At 43.7% G+C, this 19,289-nt stretch overlaps 2 protein-coding genes across 3 annotated transcripts; one reads left to right on the top strand and one right to left on the bottom strand.

Moving 5' to 3' along the window:
- Positions 1-26: 26 nt before the first annotated feature.
- LOC306839201 (XK-related protein 8-like) lies at positions 27-3,974 on the top strand. 2 transcript variants are annotated; one of them, XM_079367756.1, is made up of 3 exons: positions 27-531; positions 2,335-2,528; positions 2,607-3,974. In XM_079367756.1, the coding sequence occupies exons 1-3, from the start codon at positions 236-238 to the stop codon at positions 3,377-3,379; spliced, it is 1,263 nt and encodes a 420-aa protein (XP_079223882.1). In that variant the 5' UTR covers positions 27-235; the 3' UTR covers positions 3,380-3,974. The 2 variants fall into 2 exon arrangements, with proteins under 2 accessions (XP_079223882.1, XP_079223881.1); XM_079367755.1 differs by having other exon boundaries at positions 2,335-3,974.
- A 3,959-nt stretch (positions 3,975-7,933) lies between these two features.
- Positions 7,934-19,235, bottom strand: eya3 (EYA transcriptional coactivator and phosphatase 3). The gene is made up of 19 exons (XM_079367759.1): positions 19,126-19,235; positions 15,203-15,307; positions 14,688-14,731; positions 14,459-14,553; positions 14,296-14,370; positions 14,133-14,187; positions 13,800-13,909; positions 13,413-13,550; positions 13,146-13,231; positions 12,633-12,810; positions 12,270-12,439; positions 11,480-11,563; positions 11,308-11,397; positions 11,169-11,227; positions 10,918-11,078; positions 9,817-9,931; positions 9,381-9,502; positions 9,186-9,286; positions 7,934-8,942 (listed from the first exon to the last, which is right to left on the bottom strand). The coding sequence occupies exons 2-19, from the start codon at positions 15,257-15,259 to the stop codon at positions 8,862-8,864; spliced, it is 1,821 nt and encodes a 606-aa protein (XP_079223885.1). The 5' UTR covers positions 15,260-15,307; positions 19,126-19,235; the 3' UTR covers positions 7,934-8,861.
- Positions 19,236-19,289: the final 54 nt, after the last annotated feature.

Here is a 19,289-nt window from a genome sequence, read left to right as displayed (position 1 = left end):
TGGCAGCTTTCAGTGTTACATGTGGGTGTTAACTTGTCATAGTAATATTTTTTTTCACAGTGTGCCTTTAAGTTTCCCCAGAAGGAGGGTCAGTCGGTGGGAGGAGTCACAACCGATTTAAATACTGAACTCTGGATCTTCACTTACTTTCGGTTATCTTCCAAACACTCTTTTCATAAGAATGTAGCTGCACCAGACTCAGAGTCTTTGTGTGACTGGAACTCTGACAGGAACTATGGGTGTGTTCAAGTACTCCCCCGTGGACTTCCTCTTCACTTGTCTGGGTCTTGTGTTCCTGCTCCTCGACATCGGGCTGGATGCTTGGGCCGTGGTGTCTCTGTACCAGGAGGAGGCCTACGTGAGCCTCGGGGTCCTGCTGCTCTTTCTCGTGGGCTCGTCTGTTCTCGTCCAGGCCTTCAGCTGGCTCTGGTACAAGTATGAAGACTTCAGGAGGGACACGACGGTGGAACAATGTGTGAATAAGGGACAGCTCAAGCTCCTACATGTACTGCAGCTGGGAGTCTACTTCAGGTTGTGTGTGCTTCCTATTACTCAAGAATTCCTGGTGTTTTCCAGGAGCTGTGTGCAGGCTCACTGTAGAGTGTGTGTGTGTGTGTGTGTGGAAAGTTGTGTGTAGAGAGTGAAGTAATGTATTTGAAAGAAGGCAGTTTGTTTCGTTTTATCAGGGAGCGACACCCGGAGTTTGCTCGCCTGTTCAGGAAACGGTTTCCATTTCTGATAAACAAATCATGAGTGCAGCACTTGTTCTTCAAACACACCTAAAACACACTGATACACAGGTCAGAACTAAGTCTGTACATTCTGATCAGTGTCAGATGCAGGATAATGATAAAGGTAATAAAGGCACCGTTTTATTTTACAGATCTTTTTTTCCTCAGGTTGAGATCGTGTAAATGATTTGATCTAAAGCTCACTTCATTCTTCTTTATAGTTTGAGACTTTGCATAAAATGGCACGAGTGGCTGTTTGACATGATGCACTTTGCCTTTAAGGTTGCTCATGGTTACGGTCAGCTGTGTGATGGTGCTTTAAGACGAGCGGAGTGAGTTATCGCTGTGGTCGTTGGGTCTGAGCACGTCATGATTACTGACATTAAAGTATCTGAAGCTCGAGCTCCCCGACCCTGAAAGTGGATTTATATGAAGTCTAAGTTGTGTTTAGTTCACCACAAAACAACCGAAGGTTCATTAATAATCCACATCACACCAAGAGACGCTGCTGCAGAAGCCTGAATTGTAAATGAAAGGGATAAAAGATCCAGATGATTAATGGAAAACACATTTTAAGATCGAGTTCAGAAATAATAGCCTTATATTTTTGGTAACAATTAAATGGTTTTACTCGTGCAATATTATGAATTATAAATTGTATGAAATGATACAAGAGCAACTATTTGTTGTCAAACTGAAGCTCCAGTGAGTTTTCATTTTGATCGTCCCTGAGGATGACAAAGGGATCTTTGCTGATTGTGTCTGGTATGTTTGTAATTATTTATCTGTCCAAAAAAAAAAAAGTAGAATCCGGGTTTCTTTAAAGCTCCTTAGAGAATTTTTTTGCCGTCAATGAAATCGACTGAAATGAATACTGATGTGTCTTTTTGAGCAACAAAAGCAAACCAGAGTCTCATCCTGATGATGGACTTCTTCCACACTGTTATTTTTAATGTCTAAAACTCCTGCCGGAGGGTAGGTGTGTGACGAAGGGCTGAAATGGCACGCTGCAGACTTCCTGTGTAACACTTGCCAACGAATGATACGCTTTACTAGTAAAAACAAGATGGACGACACATTTCTTAATAAACACTGAAGGTAGTGATTTCTCCAAAGTCAATACAGACTTAAAGGTCCTCACAGGAGATGAAATAATTCTTACTTTTTTTTTCTCAGTTAAATTATCTTGAACTAGTGATATTAAAAACTTCACTTCCACTTTCTGTTTTATGTCATTGTGATTCAGGAACATAATGGATGAAGTAATGATAGAAGATATGACATGAAGTTGTTCTCCTCACATGAATGACTTAACGTGTTTCAGTTCCTTCTCGTACGGTGCGTGATACACGTGATATCATGTTGTCTTATTTTGTTCGTGGTGACTCAGGAGTTCACGCCACAGTTTCCCCAAATACAGCACACTGTTTTTAGACTGTTTTTAATGGATCACGGTGATTTTTCATATAATATAATAATAAAGTCAAATTAAAATAATCTGATGAGATTTAAAATCACTCCATCAAACAGGTTCTGCTGCTCCCGCTATATCAGATAAATATTGAATTCATGGTGATTTTAACTTTGTGTTTGTTTTTTTTAGGCATGCGAGTGTGGTGGAGGTTTCGATACGCAGCTTCTTCCCAAAGTTCAACAACCCGGCTGAAGATGTCGCCGTGTTCCTGAGCCATGACCTGAGCATGCTGCGGCTCATCGAGACGTTTTCAGAGAGCGCCCCTCAACTGGTCCTCATGCTCACCATCATTCTGCAGCAGGGCCAGCTCGACCCCTGGACAGGTGCAGAGCGTTTCAGAACCTTCGTTCAGCCCCCTCTTGAGTCGCCCTCTGTGGTTAACCCGTTCTCCTCTTCCTCAGTGTTCAAGGCCTTCGGCTCAGCCTCGGCCATCGCCTGCAGTGTGACCATGTACCACCGCTCCCTGCGCTCCTTCCTGCGCGAGAAACAGAAGCAGCTGATCGTCTCCTCCATCATCTACTTCCTCTGGAACCTGCTCCTCATCGCGTCTCGCATCACCGCCCTCGCCCTCTTCGCCTCCGTGCTGCCCTGCTTCATCTTCACCCACTTCGTCTGCTCGTGGATCGTTTTGTTCTTCTTCGTCTGGCGATCCAAGACCGACTTCATGGACGGTCCGTGTGGAGAATGGCTTTACCGAGCCACCGTGGGCCTGATTTGGTATTTCGACTGGTTCGGTGTGGTGGAGGGGAGGACCAGGTTCAGGACTCTGCTCTATCATGGATACATACTGACTGACATTTCCGTCCTCTGCGGATTGTGGTGCTGGAAAATGATCTCAGATCCGCCTTATTTTGAAATCTCACCATTAAGGGCGATAATAGCTGCTGTTAGTGTTGCTGCAGTTTATGTCTTCGGCCTCTTATTGAAAATTATTTATTACAAGTTCTTCCATCCAAACCTTGACAAAGCAGCTTTGAAAGGAGCTGAATCTATAATGTCTGAAGATGTTCCAGACGCGGTCATGTTTCGGACAGTCATCACAGATACTCACACTGGTTCGGTCGGGACTGAACGCTGCAATAAAAGAATGAGGAAGCTGGCTGAGAACTTCTACATAAATTCATTAAACTCACATGTGTCACAGGACTCTACATCACCCGATTCTGTAATATAGGAAGTTGGCTGAGAACTTCGACTCCTGACCTGGGTGGCTTGACATCCACGGGAGGTGAGAGACGCGGTCAGGCAGAGTTGTGGTTCGTCTCGGAGTACGTGACCATCGCCTGGTCCACGGTTACCCACGGACGCAGCCTGAGGAGGGACACGAACTGTGCTCTTCTTTGTATCAACACACGCAGCGGTGCAACAAGAAGTATTAAGCTGTGATCAATATTTATGAAACAGACTGAAGTAAATATTGACGTCTCTTTATGACTTAAACGACCAAAACCATCAGCAACACGCTGGACTTCTTCTATACGTTTAAATTTGATGCCTGAAACTGCTGCTGCAGGGTCGTTGTTAGAAGAAGTGATTAACAACGGGCGGCAGAAACATTTTAGTTTTTTCATTATTAAAAACACTATACTTATGCTGTTTTTCCAATGTGCTCCTGAAAATGTCTAGATCGTTTCAGGTGGTCTGACCCTGGAATCCTCCTGGCTCACTTCTTCAAAAACTACAGCTCACATTTGGAGACATGCCAGCGCTCACTCATTGTAGCTATGCAGCCGATGGTTTGTGCACAGATTGAAGGGAATGTAAACACAATAGATCAGTGGTGTCCAAACTTTTTTTCTTGCGGGCCAAAATTGTCGCGTTAGAATCGCTCACGGGCCACAGGGTTTTTTTTTTTTTTTTAAATATTGGAAGGAACTTTTGGTATTTTGACCTCTTCAAAAAATAATGTAAATGCACAATAACTAATTGCAGTGGGAAACTGTTGTGTTCTAATTTTTTGGAAAGAATAGTCAGGCTTTTATAGGTCTCCCTCGCTAACATGAAAAAGAAAAAAAAAAAGAACGAAATATGCCATCTGATGAGGCCTGGGGCCAAAATCTTCTGATTCTTCGATTTGAAGTCAAGGGCCACAAAAAATCCACTCAGGGGCCACAAATGGCCCCCGGGCCGCACTTTGGACACCCCTGCAATAGATGAACAAAAAAATACTTGGGGTTTGACAGAAGAAACTCCAAATAAAGTCTGTGTAAAAAATGAAGCTGTTTGTGTTCATACATTCAGCTCAACCCGAAAACTTCAGGAGATTTTCAGGAGTTTTGTGCAGTTGTAAAAGCCCGATAACACAGACAAAAAAAGGCACTATAACTTTGTCCACAGGGGGCGCCAAACCTGACACAAACTGAATATTCCTCTCAGAAGCTTTTAATGTTATTCAAGTCCGTCTTAGTTTTATTCAAGCGCCTGACACAAAGTTAAAACCATGGTAACAACGCTGCTTGTTTGCACTTTGTTTATAAAAGTATTATGTAAACTCATTATCTTAATATATGTCACTCTGTTAACTAGCCTCTCTACAGTGTAGTTTAGCATACAGCTGTGTTGATAGTCTTTGGGGGAAACTCCACACTGCATTTCATGAGACACGCTGCTGCTGCTGAATGCACATACACATTGTCCCTATTCTAAATCAGCTGTTTATTTATTTTTGGTTTATTTCTTGAATTTGTTGACATTGTAAGATTATGTGTAATATTCTTAAATAAAGTCATTTTAAAAGTGCAGCCTTTGCATTATCACATTCAGGGTCTCCATGTGGCCTCACAGGTTCTGTATCAATGAGATGAAATGCATTAAAAGAAAAAAGAAAATCAAAACCCTGCAAAGCATTTAAAAAATATATAAGGCTGTCAAACTTTGACAAATGTTAATCGCGATTAATCAAATTTTTTAAAAATTAATTCTGTTTCGTATTTAAAAAAGAAAAAAAAAAGGTTAGGCTTTTATTTTGAAATTTTGTATTGTAACAAGCTGAAAGTTCTTGTCATTTGAATTCAACCCTGCTTTCATTTTGAAATGAAGTAAGGACCTTCTGGTAGGCCAGAGGTTACACCATTGACTGATGCTCCATTCAGGCGCTCCTCGGACGGTGTAGAAGAGTTTCTTTCCGATCACCGTGACGACGGAGACACGGCGGAGGGTTATCTACGGCGTGATTAATCTCCATTCTCTAACGAATGAATGCTGACAGTCCCTAAAAACGAATGAAAATGAGTGTGTGGCATTGGAAAGAAAAGAAGGAGACGTTGGAGAGTATAGCCCATTAAACATCGCATGGTCACTTTCTTTGACAGCCATGATATACTTCAACATGAACATGACATGCAGGCAAAGTAAGAAAGAAACTGAAGACACATTCAGTAAGCATTTCAGAGCTGCGTTGAAAACACCACGTAGCCCGATGTGACTCGTGATTGTCTCTAGGCGTCGATGTTGAGCACAGCGAGAAAAAACAGAAAATCGGTAAAAAAAGCAATGACGTAAAACAAAGCAGGTATGGTTGTTGACGATGAGATGGTGACGGGCGCAACGCTTTTAGTTCGTCCCGTCAGATTGAGATATCTACATGTTGGAACCTGATCTGCTAATAAAAGGGGACTGAGAATCATCTTAAAAGACACTTTTTGAATACAGTGCAGACAAGAAAATCAAACAAAAGATAGAAAAAAAAAATGTTCCAACAGCACTTAGAAAAAAACGTATGGAGTTAAAATAAAAAGAGTAAGGTAACACTTTGGATACACTAACGCAGTGATACATGTATCAAACGAAAAAACAAAGGTACATATTTCCTCTTTGAGATTACACATACAGATGATGATTAAAAGGCACAATATAAATATGCACAGTCACACTAACACATTAAACTACACATTCGTAACGGTCGAGCTGCATGTGTGTAAATCGTCTTCAGGCTCAGTATTGTTCGCTCCTCAAGCTCCGCTCCGCTCCGCCCCCCCCCCCCCCCGCTTTTGTCGATGCATGAAACAAATAATAACCGTTGAAATGCAGGAAATGAGAAAAGTAGGAAAGTATTGCACGGGCATTTCTCCCCCTCCGTACGACTTGTAAGGATTGTGAGTTGTCATGACGACCTGGAACCCGACGAGGAGCATGAAGCGTGAAAAGGCTCGAAGAGGTCGAAAAAGATCCAGCAGGACTTGTAGTGTGAAGATCAACGTTAATACTTTCATCAGACCGCCCAGACGAAGGCCACGAGCCGAAAACGTCGGTCTAATAAGATGAATAAAATTCATCTTCGCAAGTCTCGCTGCATCTTTGAGACCTCTGAAACTAGAAAGTTACATAATTTTCTGCTGTTACTTTTTACTGAATGTTTTACATTTTAGTTTGCTTCCCAATCAGACACCGAGCAAAGAGGTCGTGGCATGTAGGAGGATAAACTATGGGGAATATCAAACATCTGGAAAAGAACGCCGGTCACGTCAACAGCGCCTTTCTGAAAAGTTGAAAAACTTTCAACTTGAGCGCTCGAAGAGGTCGAACTAAAAAAAGACATCAGGCGGACGGACTGAGAAAAACAGCTAAATTGGTTGATCTGTAAAAAAACTAAAATGTGCATATAAAAGATCCTGCAGCCCAAAGTAATCCATACCAGATTACATCCACTTAAATTAGCATGGGCTGATCACACCGCACACCGAGTGGTGAAATAAGCCGACACAGAACAGCAAATATTTAATTAGAGACGCTGAGACCAGAAGGAAAATCTGAACGGATAGACTTGTTCAGTTTTCTTTACAGAATGATTAAAGAACTGTTTGATATCCTGCAGAGAACTCTCTCTCGATTACGTCTTCAGAAACAAACGTACATCTTTTGCTTTTATGCACCGGTGCTTCACCAAAAATGGATTTGTTTCTCGCAAAAAACATTTAAGAGAATAAAATACATTTTACTGCTTCTTCCTGAAATGTTGAATTCTTAATCCTGCTTTCTCCAACTCGTACGACTACACGTCAACAATCTCTTCCCACAACTCGACAGATCAGCTGACTAAAACTGCGTTAGGGAACGTGACGTTTAGACGCTGCAGCGGCCAAGAAGCACAGCGGGAAACTTTCGGGTGATGGCTTTTAAAACGAGCTTTGACCCTCCTCACAATGTTTTAGCTGAGTCAGAGGCTGACAGGTGTGAGCGTGGACGGATTACGAGACAAAAGGGCCTCTGGAGGCAGGAAACATGACGGAGGACTCGCGTCCTGGAGGTGAAGCAGAGCGCTGGGTGCTGCTGCTGCTGACGCTTCCAAACACGAGTATCTGCAGCGTTTAGCTGCCCGTCTACTAGGACTGCGTTTGTGCGATACATCGTCACGTGCTCCTTTGCAAAGCGATTTCTCGACGCAGATGTTACAGAAACAATATGGCTGAAAAGAGCTATGGTGCAGTTCACAATAACCCCATCGCTCTGTCAGGAGTTTGAGGGAGCATGATTCTCAGCTGCACACACACACTCTGACCACAGATGACACACACACACACACACACACACAACGAGAGAGGAACAAACGGAGGTCAGAGCAGCTGACTCATGCTGAGGTCGGGTCAGGAGAGGAGGTCATGACAGAGTTCTTTTTTTGTTACCCGATGTCGTACCTTTTGTTAAAGACGTGAAAGGTTACATAAGAGGCCAACGAAAAGAGTCATTTGATACTGAAAAAAAAGACTGAACGAGAGAAAAACGACCCAAAAAGAGTTCTGTGCTTTGAAATTATTATTTCAGTTAAACAGAGTCAAAAAAAAAAGAAAAGCTTTGGCTGTTTTCTACGGAGCTCCTGAAGTCCCAAAAAGTATTTTTTATTAATCTTGTGCACAGGGTCAGTTTTGTGTGCGTATACAAGATACACATTTGAAGATGTTGGGACTTCAGGGACTCTGAGGAAGTTTTTCAGCATGTGTGAAAACTACAGAGGAGTTTTTCAGCTCAACTGCTGCAGCTTCTTCCTGTCAGCATCCTGAGGAGAAATGTCCGTGTGAAGTCAGGATGAGCTGACGTGTTAATATTCAGGACAGATTAAGCATGAGCGAGAAGGCGCAGGGAGGGTGACCGGTATAATGTTGATCAAGTGATGAAGTTACTTCAAACCTCTCGTCTGCTCTCCTGGATGTTCTTTTTCGCTCATTGGACGATTTTTGATGTAAAGTAACATCACAGTGTCGGATTCTGCCGCGTCACAGGGTCCCTTTATTCAAACGTCTTTCGAGAACATTTTCAGGAGCGCATGTGTGAAATCAGCTTGTGATACTTGAAGGAGGGGGGGGGGGGGGGGGGGGGGCAAAAAGAGGTCTTCCCTTTCGTGTCCGTTTCAGTGCCAGTTTGAGCCGTGTTGAGGTTAGCTGCCGTACAGGAGGGAGTGCTGGAGGAACCTTCCCTCAAACCAAATGATGCATCCAGTCCGTTTCTCACAGTCAGCTCCGACCCAAAGTCCGCCTCAGTACGTCACCGTCACACATCACACAGAAAGTCTTCACACGTCAGGCAGATCGGCATCTCTTATATACGATTGTGTGCCGTTTGAGTCCTGGAGGGTTTTTTTTCTTTTCTTTTTTTTCTAACGCAACGTCGCTCCACAAACCGACTAATTCCCTTTTAGTGAGCGACTTTCAACGCCGCCTCCTTCACAGGAAGTCCAGTTCCAGCGCTTGGTGTAGAGACACGAGGTCGCCGTGAGTGGAGATCCGCCAGAAAGGCATATTGTGCTGCAGAGACACAAAGTAACATCTTAGGAGGAGAGTCAAGCTCAAGTCGAGTTAACTGGGCAAAGTGCTTCACAGACGAGGCGTATTTCAGTTCATATATTTTGGTCAACAAATCGGAGAGGAAGACTCTACCTGACAAGTCCCGTGTTCATTTGTGTTTGTCAAACTCTTCAAATGTTTAAAGTACAATTTTACACACAAGCAGGCTGGATTTAAGGGGCAAAGAAAGCTCGGGAAGTTCACCTGTTTCGCTGCAAACTCCTCATCTCGACCGTCACCTATCACCACGTAGGTCACCTTTTTCCCAAAGCGAGAGACGATCCTCTCGAAGCAGCTCTCCTTCCCTGCGCGAAAGAGAACAGAGACGAAGACATGAGGGGCAGAACAGAAGCCAGCGAGCAGCATCTCCACACTTCACTCCAGGTTTAACGCCTGTACCTATTTTGGTGGCGCTGTAGATGTTCTCGATGGGGAAGACGTCTCCCAGGCCGTAGAGAAGCACTTTGGCCAGAGCTGGAACCAGCTGAGTGGTGGTGACCAACACGTTCATACACTTCCCCCTGTTGGTGCGACGTGAGAGACGCACGCAGGAATCAAGACGGTGGGATGGAAATAAAGCTTCACGTTTGAATTATTGGAGCTGACAGAGTTCGCTCTGTTTCAGATAAACTGCAGAACATACAGCTGACACATTACACAAACTATTTCCTTTGATGAGATTTATCACAGCCTCGCTTCAACTTCTATCCTTACCCACAGTTTCTAGGGTTTGTTTAGTTCGTCATCAAACCTCCAACAGTGACAGCACAACAACTCGGACTGTAATCTAACGACTCACAATGCCTGATCTCTAACGACACGACACGACTCAGACCTGGACTGGATGAGCAGCAGAGACTTGAGCGCCGTGCCGAGCCACGCGTCTGTGACGTTCTCGATCTCCGAGCGCAGACGGAGAAGCAGATCTCTTTTCATCGGACTCAACAGGCCTGAAAAAACAACAACAACATGCAACATACAGAATCATTGTTTGGATTGTGCAGCTGTTATAACAAACTCAACACATAGATTAGATAACTACATCATCAAATCAGGTGAGACATGACTGTGCAGCACACTTCACTTTATAAGTCCTAAGTGGTTCAACATACGAGGATGACGTCTGAAAGATGCTTTATTAATAAAGCTGCCTTGCCTTGAAAAAAGAAACTCCATTCAAAGTGGAAAGACCCAAACATCACAGTTGTGTTTATTTGAGCTCCTGGGCTGAACACAGACAGACGCAAAGAGACTGAACAGCTGTCCTCAAACTGGCTCCAGAGCTGATTCAGTGTGTGGAGTTTGGTGGCTTGAAAAAAATATTAATGACGCAACAAACTTTGTCTCTCTCTTTTTGTAATATTGTTTTTCTTAATTTAAACATGGCTGCTTGGCAAAATGTGTAAAAATAGGGTTCAAGTTAAAAATACCAGAATAGCCCTTTAAAAGGACATTTAAAGGGTCATGAATATATGAGTGAGTATAAAGAATGGAATAAGAGGGGAGGGATTTCCTCACAACAACAACAGACCATTCAAATCTAAACAACGTGCAGGTAAAACACTTGTGAACATGTGGATGTGTTGACTCAAAGTGTTTGAATTCATTCGTCTTCATCTCTTTATTCATTTGGTAGAGAATCATGTTTTCCACGCGTCTGCCACCTCACAGCAGTAGATCTTTATGTGGAGAGCAGCCAAGTGTCTACACTTGTAATGTATGTACACGCCTGACATTTACAAGTCAGGGTGACGCGCTGCGTTCCAGCCTGTTGGAAGTGTAGGAATGTGTTGCGTGTACCTGCTGTACCTACAGAGTGTAAACAAGACTGTCGGCCATCTGTGCTCTGTTGCCGTTAGCTGGCCTCATCCGAATAAGTCCCAGGCAGCCGTCTATGACTTGAAACTACAGACGTTACACACTGACATGAGCTCACCTCCGACGTTCCCTTTGTAGCTGTTGTAGAGCTCTTTTAGACGGCGGTAGCGAAAGGCCAGTTTCCTCATCCACTCCACACCTCCCTGGACTCCTGCTGTGGTCCCTGAAGCCCCTCCGCCGCTGGGACCGTTAAAGCCATCGGCCAGGAAGTTGTAGGAACTAAAGAAGGCAGAAACACACCCGAGTGAGATTCCCGAAGAGATGTGATGAGGTCGTCATCGTAACGTATTATGACAGTGAGTTAGACACCTCAGATCCTGTCCATTGTCGTCAGAGGCGACGTCCTCCACGTGGACTTGATCACACTCCTGAAACACAGGAACGTTATAGATCCCACATTTGCAGCTTTAAGGACTTACTCCTGAGTCACTTTTCATTCCGACTGTACCTCCAGGTCGTTGAAGAAGAGGTGAGTGTCTGCCAGCTCAAAGATCAGCTCCTCCATCTGCAGGCCCAAGTTCAGCACCGTTGTCGGGTCCTGAACAAATGAAACCTGACTCAGACCTTTTCTTTTTGAACGTGCATGTGTTCACATTTTAAAAGCTTAAAGAGAAACAAACCTTGCCAAACTTCTGTGCGTAGGAGCCAGTGAGCAGAGAGTGGAAAATGATAATGGTCTCATCCAGGTCCCACAGGAAAATACGCTAAAAACAGCAGGGAAGAACATCATCATGATTTCAGGCTCTGCTGTAATTTTCATGTATCGAGTCTTCAGGTAACAAACTTGGAGTTTTGTTCTCGACCAGGGGTTCCCAAACGTTACCATGCACCGCCATAAAGCATTAACCCTCCTCTCACAACATTTCTGAGAGTCTTTGGACTTCAACAAGGTAAATATGAAGCTCGAGGCCGAGAACACATTTGGTCACTTCAAACTAATTGTGACTTAATGAAGCCATCGTTTCTGTGTGCTGGCTCATGATGACATGATTTAGCATTCTGTGCTGTTGCTCTTTAGCAGGTGTCCATATAATGAGAAGACAGGTAGCTACTTCTCAGTGTTGAACAATTTTCTTACACATTAGTGTCACTTATAGAGTCTCCTCGATTCTGATTGGCTCGAGTTTTTTTGTGTTTTTTTTACAATGAAAGATCGCAGCAGTGATTCATCACATCTAAAAAAACAAAAAGAAAACAAAACAAAAAAATGTTTGTCCCATTTTACTCCCTCTTCCCTCCAAGCTTCAGTGAGCCCTCTAACACTCTCTGGCGACCCCCTAAGAGGGTCTGGAGCCCCAGTTTGAAAACCCCTTTTCAGAATTCAGCACTCTGTTAAACTCTAAAAAGCTGCTCAGTCACAGACGGAGCGACGGTTGACTGAAGGTTTGTGAAAGAGAAGTCAGCCGTTACCTCCAGGTCAGTCTCCGTCGGTGAAGAGTTTTCAGGCTTCTTGGCTTTTCCTTTCGCCTTGCCAACAGAGTTCCTGCGTCCAACCTCGTCCTGATCTTGGGCTGCAGCGGGGAGACACACTCCTGCTGGAAGAGCTGCTCCTGCCGGAAGGTTCTCTGGTGGAGATGCATCTGAGCGCAAGAAATACGGAGATTAGTACTGATTGATACATTTCTTTGGTACAAAAGCAGCTTGTAAGAAGACAACATTTCAGACGTAACAGTGCAGGTAGTGCAGTGGATACAAGGGGAGAGCATGGTGCTTTAACAGCTTCCACGATGTAAGCTGCCTTCACTACTGGGTAGAAATCAGTCTTAAACACACCTCTGGGAGGTAGTCCAGCTGAAGCTGCCTGCTCTGACTTATCAGCTGAATATCCGGCCGCTCCCACACCGGTGCCGTGGTCCTCGCTGCTGGGCAGGCCGGCAGGCACGTAGCTGGGAGGCAGAGTGTAGTACTGAGAGAACTGACTCGGTCCCAGGGAGTTATAGCTGCTAAATTCCTGCAGGATGAAAAAAGAAACAAAACCAAAACAATTGTTGTGTTTAACGAAGGAGAGTTGTTGGAAGAAGAGCATCTCCCTCTACTTTTAAAGTTCACTTTGGATCACAACTGCTGTGTGTCTGGTGTGTCATTTTGTGGGAGGGGCTTCGTTGAGGGTTTGAGGTTGCAGAGGGAGATTCAGACGAGCTGATGTCAGTTAAGACAGCTCAAGAATTTTATTTAAAAACTCCTTTATTGATCTAAACGCGCTCTCTCCCTTTTTTTCTTCCCCTCAGTTTAAACACAGAGGTCGAGTCTGGCTCTTCATTTTCTGAAAAACACCGGACACCTTACCTGATGGGTCGCCGTGGGGGAGGCTGTGGTGGCTGCGGTCGCTGAAGGGATGCTGGAGTACACACTGGATGTTGTGAAGCTTGAGCCTGGAGACAGACATGGCTCAATTAAACGGCGCTTGAGGGGAAGCAGAGGACTTTAGAGCATTACCTCAGGTTTTAAAAAAAGAAGAGAGGAAAAACAGAGCTTCTTGTGAGTGCTTCTCGTAAAGCAGCAAATGTGTCAGCGGTTTGTTGTGAGACAGTCAGGTTGCAGGTTGGAGCTTGCCTTGGCTGGGGTATGAGTAGTGCAGATGGCTGGGTTGGGTTGAGGTATATGCGGTGCTGAAGCTGAGAAACCCAGGCTGGCCACCAGAGGGCTCCTCAGGCAGCCCTGTCTCTGTTTTAATGCCTGGCCACATAGCACCTGAAGAGGAAAGAGAGCAATAGAAGCAGAGTGAAGGAGGCAGCGAAAGGAGGGAGCCACTGAAAACATGGCAAAGGTAAAAGTCAAGGTGGGATTTTTTTGGTTTCGTAAGCAGAGTTTAAAAGCTGATTCGACAGCGGCAAAGCACAGAAAAGCCTGGTAAGCAAAGTAACAGCGGTGTGATGCTGGGCTTTTAGTGAGCAGAAACTGTTAAAATGTGCCGTTAAAGAGGAAAAAGACGGGACTAACCAAAGGGAGGGAGGCCGTAGGTCTGACCGGTCTGGGGGAAGGCAGAGTACACAGTGGATTGGGCCAGAGGAGGGAAGGCCACCTGGCTGGGGTACGACGTCACTGATGGGCTAAAGGAAACATGGAGAGAACAAATTACGAACTGCAAAATAAAAAAAACGAACAAGAAATTACCCAGTTCTGTTGCTGTGGTATCATAACAGGTATTGATACTGATTATTTGTTCTTCGTAGTATTGCATTAATAATTCTTGTATCGTGACGACCCTATACGTCATGTTCTTTAATTGTCATCATAAATCAGAGACTTTCTTCTTCCATACAGTGAACTCACTTGCTTCCTTGATAAACCTGTTGGGTGTATTCAGATGTGGCCGTCGTGTCCGTTGCTGTAAAAAAAAAAAAAAAAAAAAGACCACATGTCCTCAGCTCCATGTACAAGAGCATCTTTTGGTTCTTAAATCATGACGCGTCATGACAAATGTTTTCGCTCCTACCTGAATGTGCATAGGAGTTCATGGAGTCGCTGCACGCTTGAGCTGCTGCCTCTCCACCTGGCTGCTCCTGATCACCTACGATGAAACACAAAATCTGTCATGGTCTCATGTGATTGCGTTTTCAGTGAACTCGGATGAGGGCTGCCTGTCACTTTATACTAACTCGGATCGAGTTGTGCCGTGGCCAGTGCAGAGTAGGTGCTCTCCTGCTCCGACGACCCTAACACAGCCGCTGGACTCCCATCCTCGCCTAAAGCACTGGAGACAATAAAGCAGTTGTTCAAATTAAAGCACATCCACTGCAGGCCAAAGACAAGAGTCTCTGACTTAAATAATAGTCAGAAAGACGTAGAATGTGCAAGGAGCCACTCCAAACAAATCTATAAACTCACCGTGGCTCCTTGTCCAGACCACCATCAAGCTTTGCCTTCTTCGTCTGCAAAGACACAAAAGAGTTTTAGATTTAAAAAGTCCAAGAGATGTATAGTTCTTTTTATGAATGCTCTTCTTTTTGTTTTTATATCAATGGTGTACCATCAAAATAACGTTGCTTTCACAACAACAGCTAAATGAAAACAACCTTCAAACGCATTCCCAGTTTTGAAATTACTTTCTGGTATTAGTTGCTGAAAAGGAAGTTTTTGGTCATTCATCGTGCAATCAACTGAAATCCACATCAACTTTGAATTTTACGACACCTGAAACCAGCACCTCCTGAATCCTAAAAACACTTTCAATGTTGATGCTTATATAACAACACTATCTGTGATTTAACGACTGCAAAATCTTCAATTAAAAAACAGCACGTTTCTTAAATAGCTTTGAATGAAAAAGCAATCTGCAGTCTCTGCAGAATCTGTGCATGCATCCCTCCACGCTGAGCTGGCGTGGCGGTGGGTGGACTCACCGGCAGCTCGGGCAGGTCTTGCGAGTCATCCATCTCTGCAGCTGAGTGAGCCGACATGTCTGCACACACAGCCTACTCTCTGCACCTGGAGAGTGTGTCGGGACCCTGCTTCACACAGACACACACAGGCACAGGATGAATGACCAGGGATGAGGCCTTATGTAGCTTTCTGAGGTCCGACTCTCCCCTCCCCTTGTCCCAAAAGAACAAAACAAAAAAAAAACAACAAACAAAAAAAATAATAAGAAAATGGCTCACGTATGCATCCCTCACTTGCTCTTATCGCAGGAGGGGATCAGCAGGGAGGTGGCCGCGTGGGAGGAAGTGGGGCACCCAGGTGGTCTAATCTCCCGCACGAGACCTGCAGGTGAGGCACGTGTGGGGCTGACGTTTCCTTAAATCAACCACTTTGCTTGTGTTTATGGTGGGATTAAGGAAGAGTGCCATCTTACATGTGACCTAACCTTCATTCAATGAAAACATATTCTTCGGGAGCATTAGGTGCTCCGGTGCAAGCTGTCGTATCAATAGAAGCCCCGAGGGGATAAGATCTAGCCTCCTTTTGTCCACTGCTCGCTCAAATGGCCTTTCCTCCCACAGAGGGAGACAGGGAACATTTATCTAACTGACATAACTCAGACACAGGAGGAGAAATTAGGTCAGACAGCTAACTCAAAACTGCGTGAAAGTGCGAGGCTGCCGTTAATTGTGCACGTTCTGAGTCAAAAGTGTGACACCTGACCATCGAAGCAAATGTCAGCTTATGCAAGATTTATGAAAGTGAACTAGAAAATGAATTAAAAAAAAAAAGGGTTACATTCGGCGAAAAAAATAAGGCCAGCAAATGATGACTTTCTGAAAAGTTAACAAAAATATTTTTATGCACGGCATGATTCTGAATAAGTTGTGTGATCCTAAGCTTAAACGGGATTTAGTCAAAAAGAAATCTTGAAAACAATGTCATGCAGCTGCTTTGCTTTTTAGAGCTGCAAAATTAAATCCAAATATTGAGTTCACAATACGACCAGTTGCGATATACAAAGAGCAGAAGCTAAAATGTTTGGATGAATAAAAGTGGGACAGTAAGTAATGTAGTTCTGCAGGGATGCACTGATTCTTGTTTTCAAGAAAAGAAAACAACATTTGGTATTTGTTTGGTACTAATCTCTAAATTCAGCATGTGGCTGAACAGTGTGTCCTTCAAAGTGACGGGCAGTTTTCTCCAGGGCAGACGAATATTTGGATAAGCCGAAAAAGATAGAGAAAAAGAATTCCCTTTCAATGCACTGGTCAAGTCAGACCAGCAGCTTCCGACAGTTCAGAAACAAAAACTTTCACCCTGCATGCACACTCATGTGAAGGGATTAATAAAATACAACATTTCTTTCAGAACACAGTAAATGGATTCGAGGATTAGATTTATGCACTGACACTCTGGTGCACTGATCTCGAAAGGTTTTCCAACAACCAAAACACAACAACACAATTTAGCATCACTGATGATGGACCGCTAATGCAAACCAGAACACATTTGTCAAGACGATCTGTTTCTATCCTCGACATCAATTTAAGATTTCACAGATTAGAGCAGTCAAAGCACCAGTAAACCTGCAGCCTTACTGCACGTTTCACCAAAGCAAGAGACTCCCAGTGGATCTGCACTGCTGCAGCTGATTATCTTTTGCGTGACAGTATTGAATATTATCAACCCAATCATCCTTCCAGCTGTCGCCCCTGTTAACAGAGCCGCTCACTTTTTAACTTTGCCAGCATCTCAACAACATTCGGGTACAATCACACTATCAGAGGGGAACCATCACTCTGATAAAGGATCATTCACCAGTCTGTGCTTCAGGTAAGCGCTGTCTTATCCAACGTGGTGCACTATCAGGTCACTACAGATCAGCAAAATAACAGATCAGCCATGTAAACATCTGATGCTGCCTATAGGTTCGTGTCTATTTGACAAAAGAGAAAAGATAACAGTCGAGCAGCGTCCAGATGCTTTCTTAAAAAAGTTGCTTGAAACATCTAACATGCTACAGACTTTAAAAGGATACACATTATTTGGGTGCATTTGTCTGAGTTTAAAGAAATTAGTGTATTCAATATTTTCTAATTCGAGCTGCAAATCTTAAAGACTTTGGCTAGATTCAAACTAGGGAGGACCCAGGCCCGGATCCACGTACGCTTGAGCCTAAAGTCCAGTTCATTTGATCAGCGTCAAAACAAACGAACCGTACTTGGGCGCAGTATCTGAGTCCACTTGAAGAGGTCTTCTCGAGCACGATTCATGTATACACTGTCCACGGGAGATGTGAACATATCTGTGCTCAAACAAAATAGACCGCCACAAGACGTCATTCTAAACGACTCCGCTCCTGAAGCTTGAAAATAAAACGCATCCACACGGCACGGGCCCGTTTCATCCTCTGAGCTGCACGATGGATGTGGAAGTAGAGAGAGGGTCGTTGTTGATGTCTCATAAATAACAAAAAGACGGTTAGCAGGGCGGACTCAATCCGCGAGTACTTGCCATTGTTGTTTCTGTGCAAAAGAACAATCTGCATACTGCCACTAGCTGAACCTAAGTACCGTATGAAAGGATTGAGCCTCATGTGAAAAGGCCATTACTCACAGAGGTCAGCTATCGCCCGCTTCAATAACTTTCTACATAATAGTGGGATTGGTTGATTGTCTGGAAAGAAATTGGAGAAATGTGCCTTGGTGTATTGGTGCGAAAGAAAAAACAAGGCTTAAAAAATATATATATATAAAACAGAATTTAAAAAATGTCAAATATGAAGAATAATAAAAAACTCTAAATGTACATATGTTGCATGAAAGAAAATACATTTTAAGTCCAGTGGGTATCAATGTAACACAAAGATAAAGTAGAAGTTAAGAAGTCATTTACAGTGTGAAAAGTTTGTGTGTTACAAATAATCATAAAGATATGGTGCTTGCAAAGTAAAGCTTTACACAAAAGATCAGCATAAATCTGGTGTACTTCAGTTTAGTTCAAGTAATTAAGTTTCATGTAAATCTGAAAGAGGCTCCTCACATTGGTTGCATCAAATGTAAAAGTCTCAGATACTATTTATTTTCTGCATATTATAAATACAGCTATGATTTCGCAGTTTGTATTTGGATCATGTTTTGTAAATGTGCTAATCCTAAACCTGGCCAGTGATGCTCTATGTGCAAACACCTTAGCGTGATCTGTGTTTGTGCTGCCAACTGCAAGTTAGCTCCTATTTGGCAGACACCCAGGAAAGCATCACCTGAGACCTGGAGGTAACCCCCTCTCTCGATCGTCTGTAAACTTTGACCGCAGACAATAACATGCTAGCTGAGTCCAGCAAATAACCGAGCCGAGGACAATTTGCTATAAGTGTGGCATCAGACTATTTCCTGGGCAAAACGGTGAAGTGGGATTTTACTGAACAAAGCCAAAGTGTTTGCACTTGCTCTGCGAATAAGAGTACACAAGTATTTAGTTAATATAATGCAACGTACACTCGCCAAAAGACGCTTTGAGCAATTTTAACAATCGGAAGCATATCGCTCCAGCATTTAGACGGCACCCTGGAGGCTCTATAACACAGTGTTAGCATCCAAGCGTTAGCAGACAAGGTCGATATGTTTGCATTTTCTTGACACATTAAATTATTGTCTATTTAGCATTTATGTTTAACAACTAGTGTATGGTTGACTGTGGTTGATGAAACCAAGCTTGCTATAAGTGGCTCAGTTTGTACAGGACATGAAAGTTTTTTCTCTCCAGGGTTTAGTCGGCGCCAGTAGCCGTTGAAGTGGGGATTGAAGTGGCATCGTGTAAAAAGCCATCTCACTTTTAAAAGCTAACTGTAAAAAAAAAACAAGCATTCATTACTGACAGAAATACCGAAAACACGTCTTACCATTGAAGGCGTGAGCGAGAAACGCTTTTATTAAAGCGTCCGCGATTTAAATCCACAGTGTCAAGCTTTGTCCGTTGTTAGGGAGCTGTCGTTGCTGTGCCTTAGTGCGCATGCGCGAAACGTCCATTCACTAGTGCTGTTCTCCACATTCAATCTGCGCGGCG

Source organism: Symphodus melops, assembly GCF_947650265.1.
Source record: "Symphodus melops genome assembly, chromosome: 18".
Taxonomy (NCBI): domain Eukaryota; kingdom Metazoa; phylum Chordata; class Actinopteri; order Labriformes; family Labridae; genus Symphodus; species Symphodus melops.
The sequence above is the reverse complement of the archived record's forward strand: the minus strand, read 5'-3'. Positions and strand labels throughout refer to the sequence as shown.

Coding starts and splice junctions, on each gene's coding strand:
- LOC306839201 (XM_079367755.1), top strand. CDS start 236: ATGGGTGTGTTCAAGTACTCCCCCGTGGACTTCCTCTTCACTTGTCTG. Junction 532..2,334: donor CAGCTGGGAGTCTACTTCAG/GTTGTGTGTGCT, acceptor TGTTTTTTTTAG/GCATGCGAGTGTGGTGGAGG.
- eya3 (XM_079367759.1), bottom strand. CDS start 15,259: ATGTCGGCTCACTCAGCTGCAGAGATGGATGACTCGCAAGACCTGCCC. Junction 11,228..11,307: donor TCTTCTTCAACGACCTGGAG/GTACAGTCGGAA, acceptor CCTGTGTTTCAG/GAGTGTGATCAAGTCCACGT. Junction 8,943..9,185: donor AGGAGTTTGCAGCGAAACAG/GTGAACTTCCCG, acceptor GTGTCTCTGCAG/CACAATATGCCTTTCTGGCG.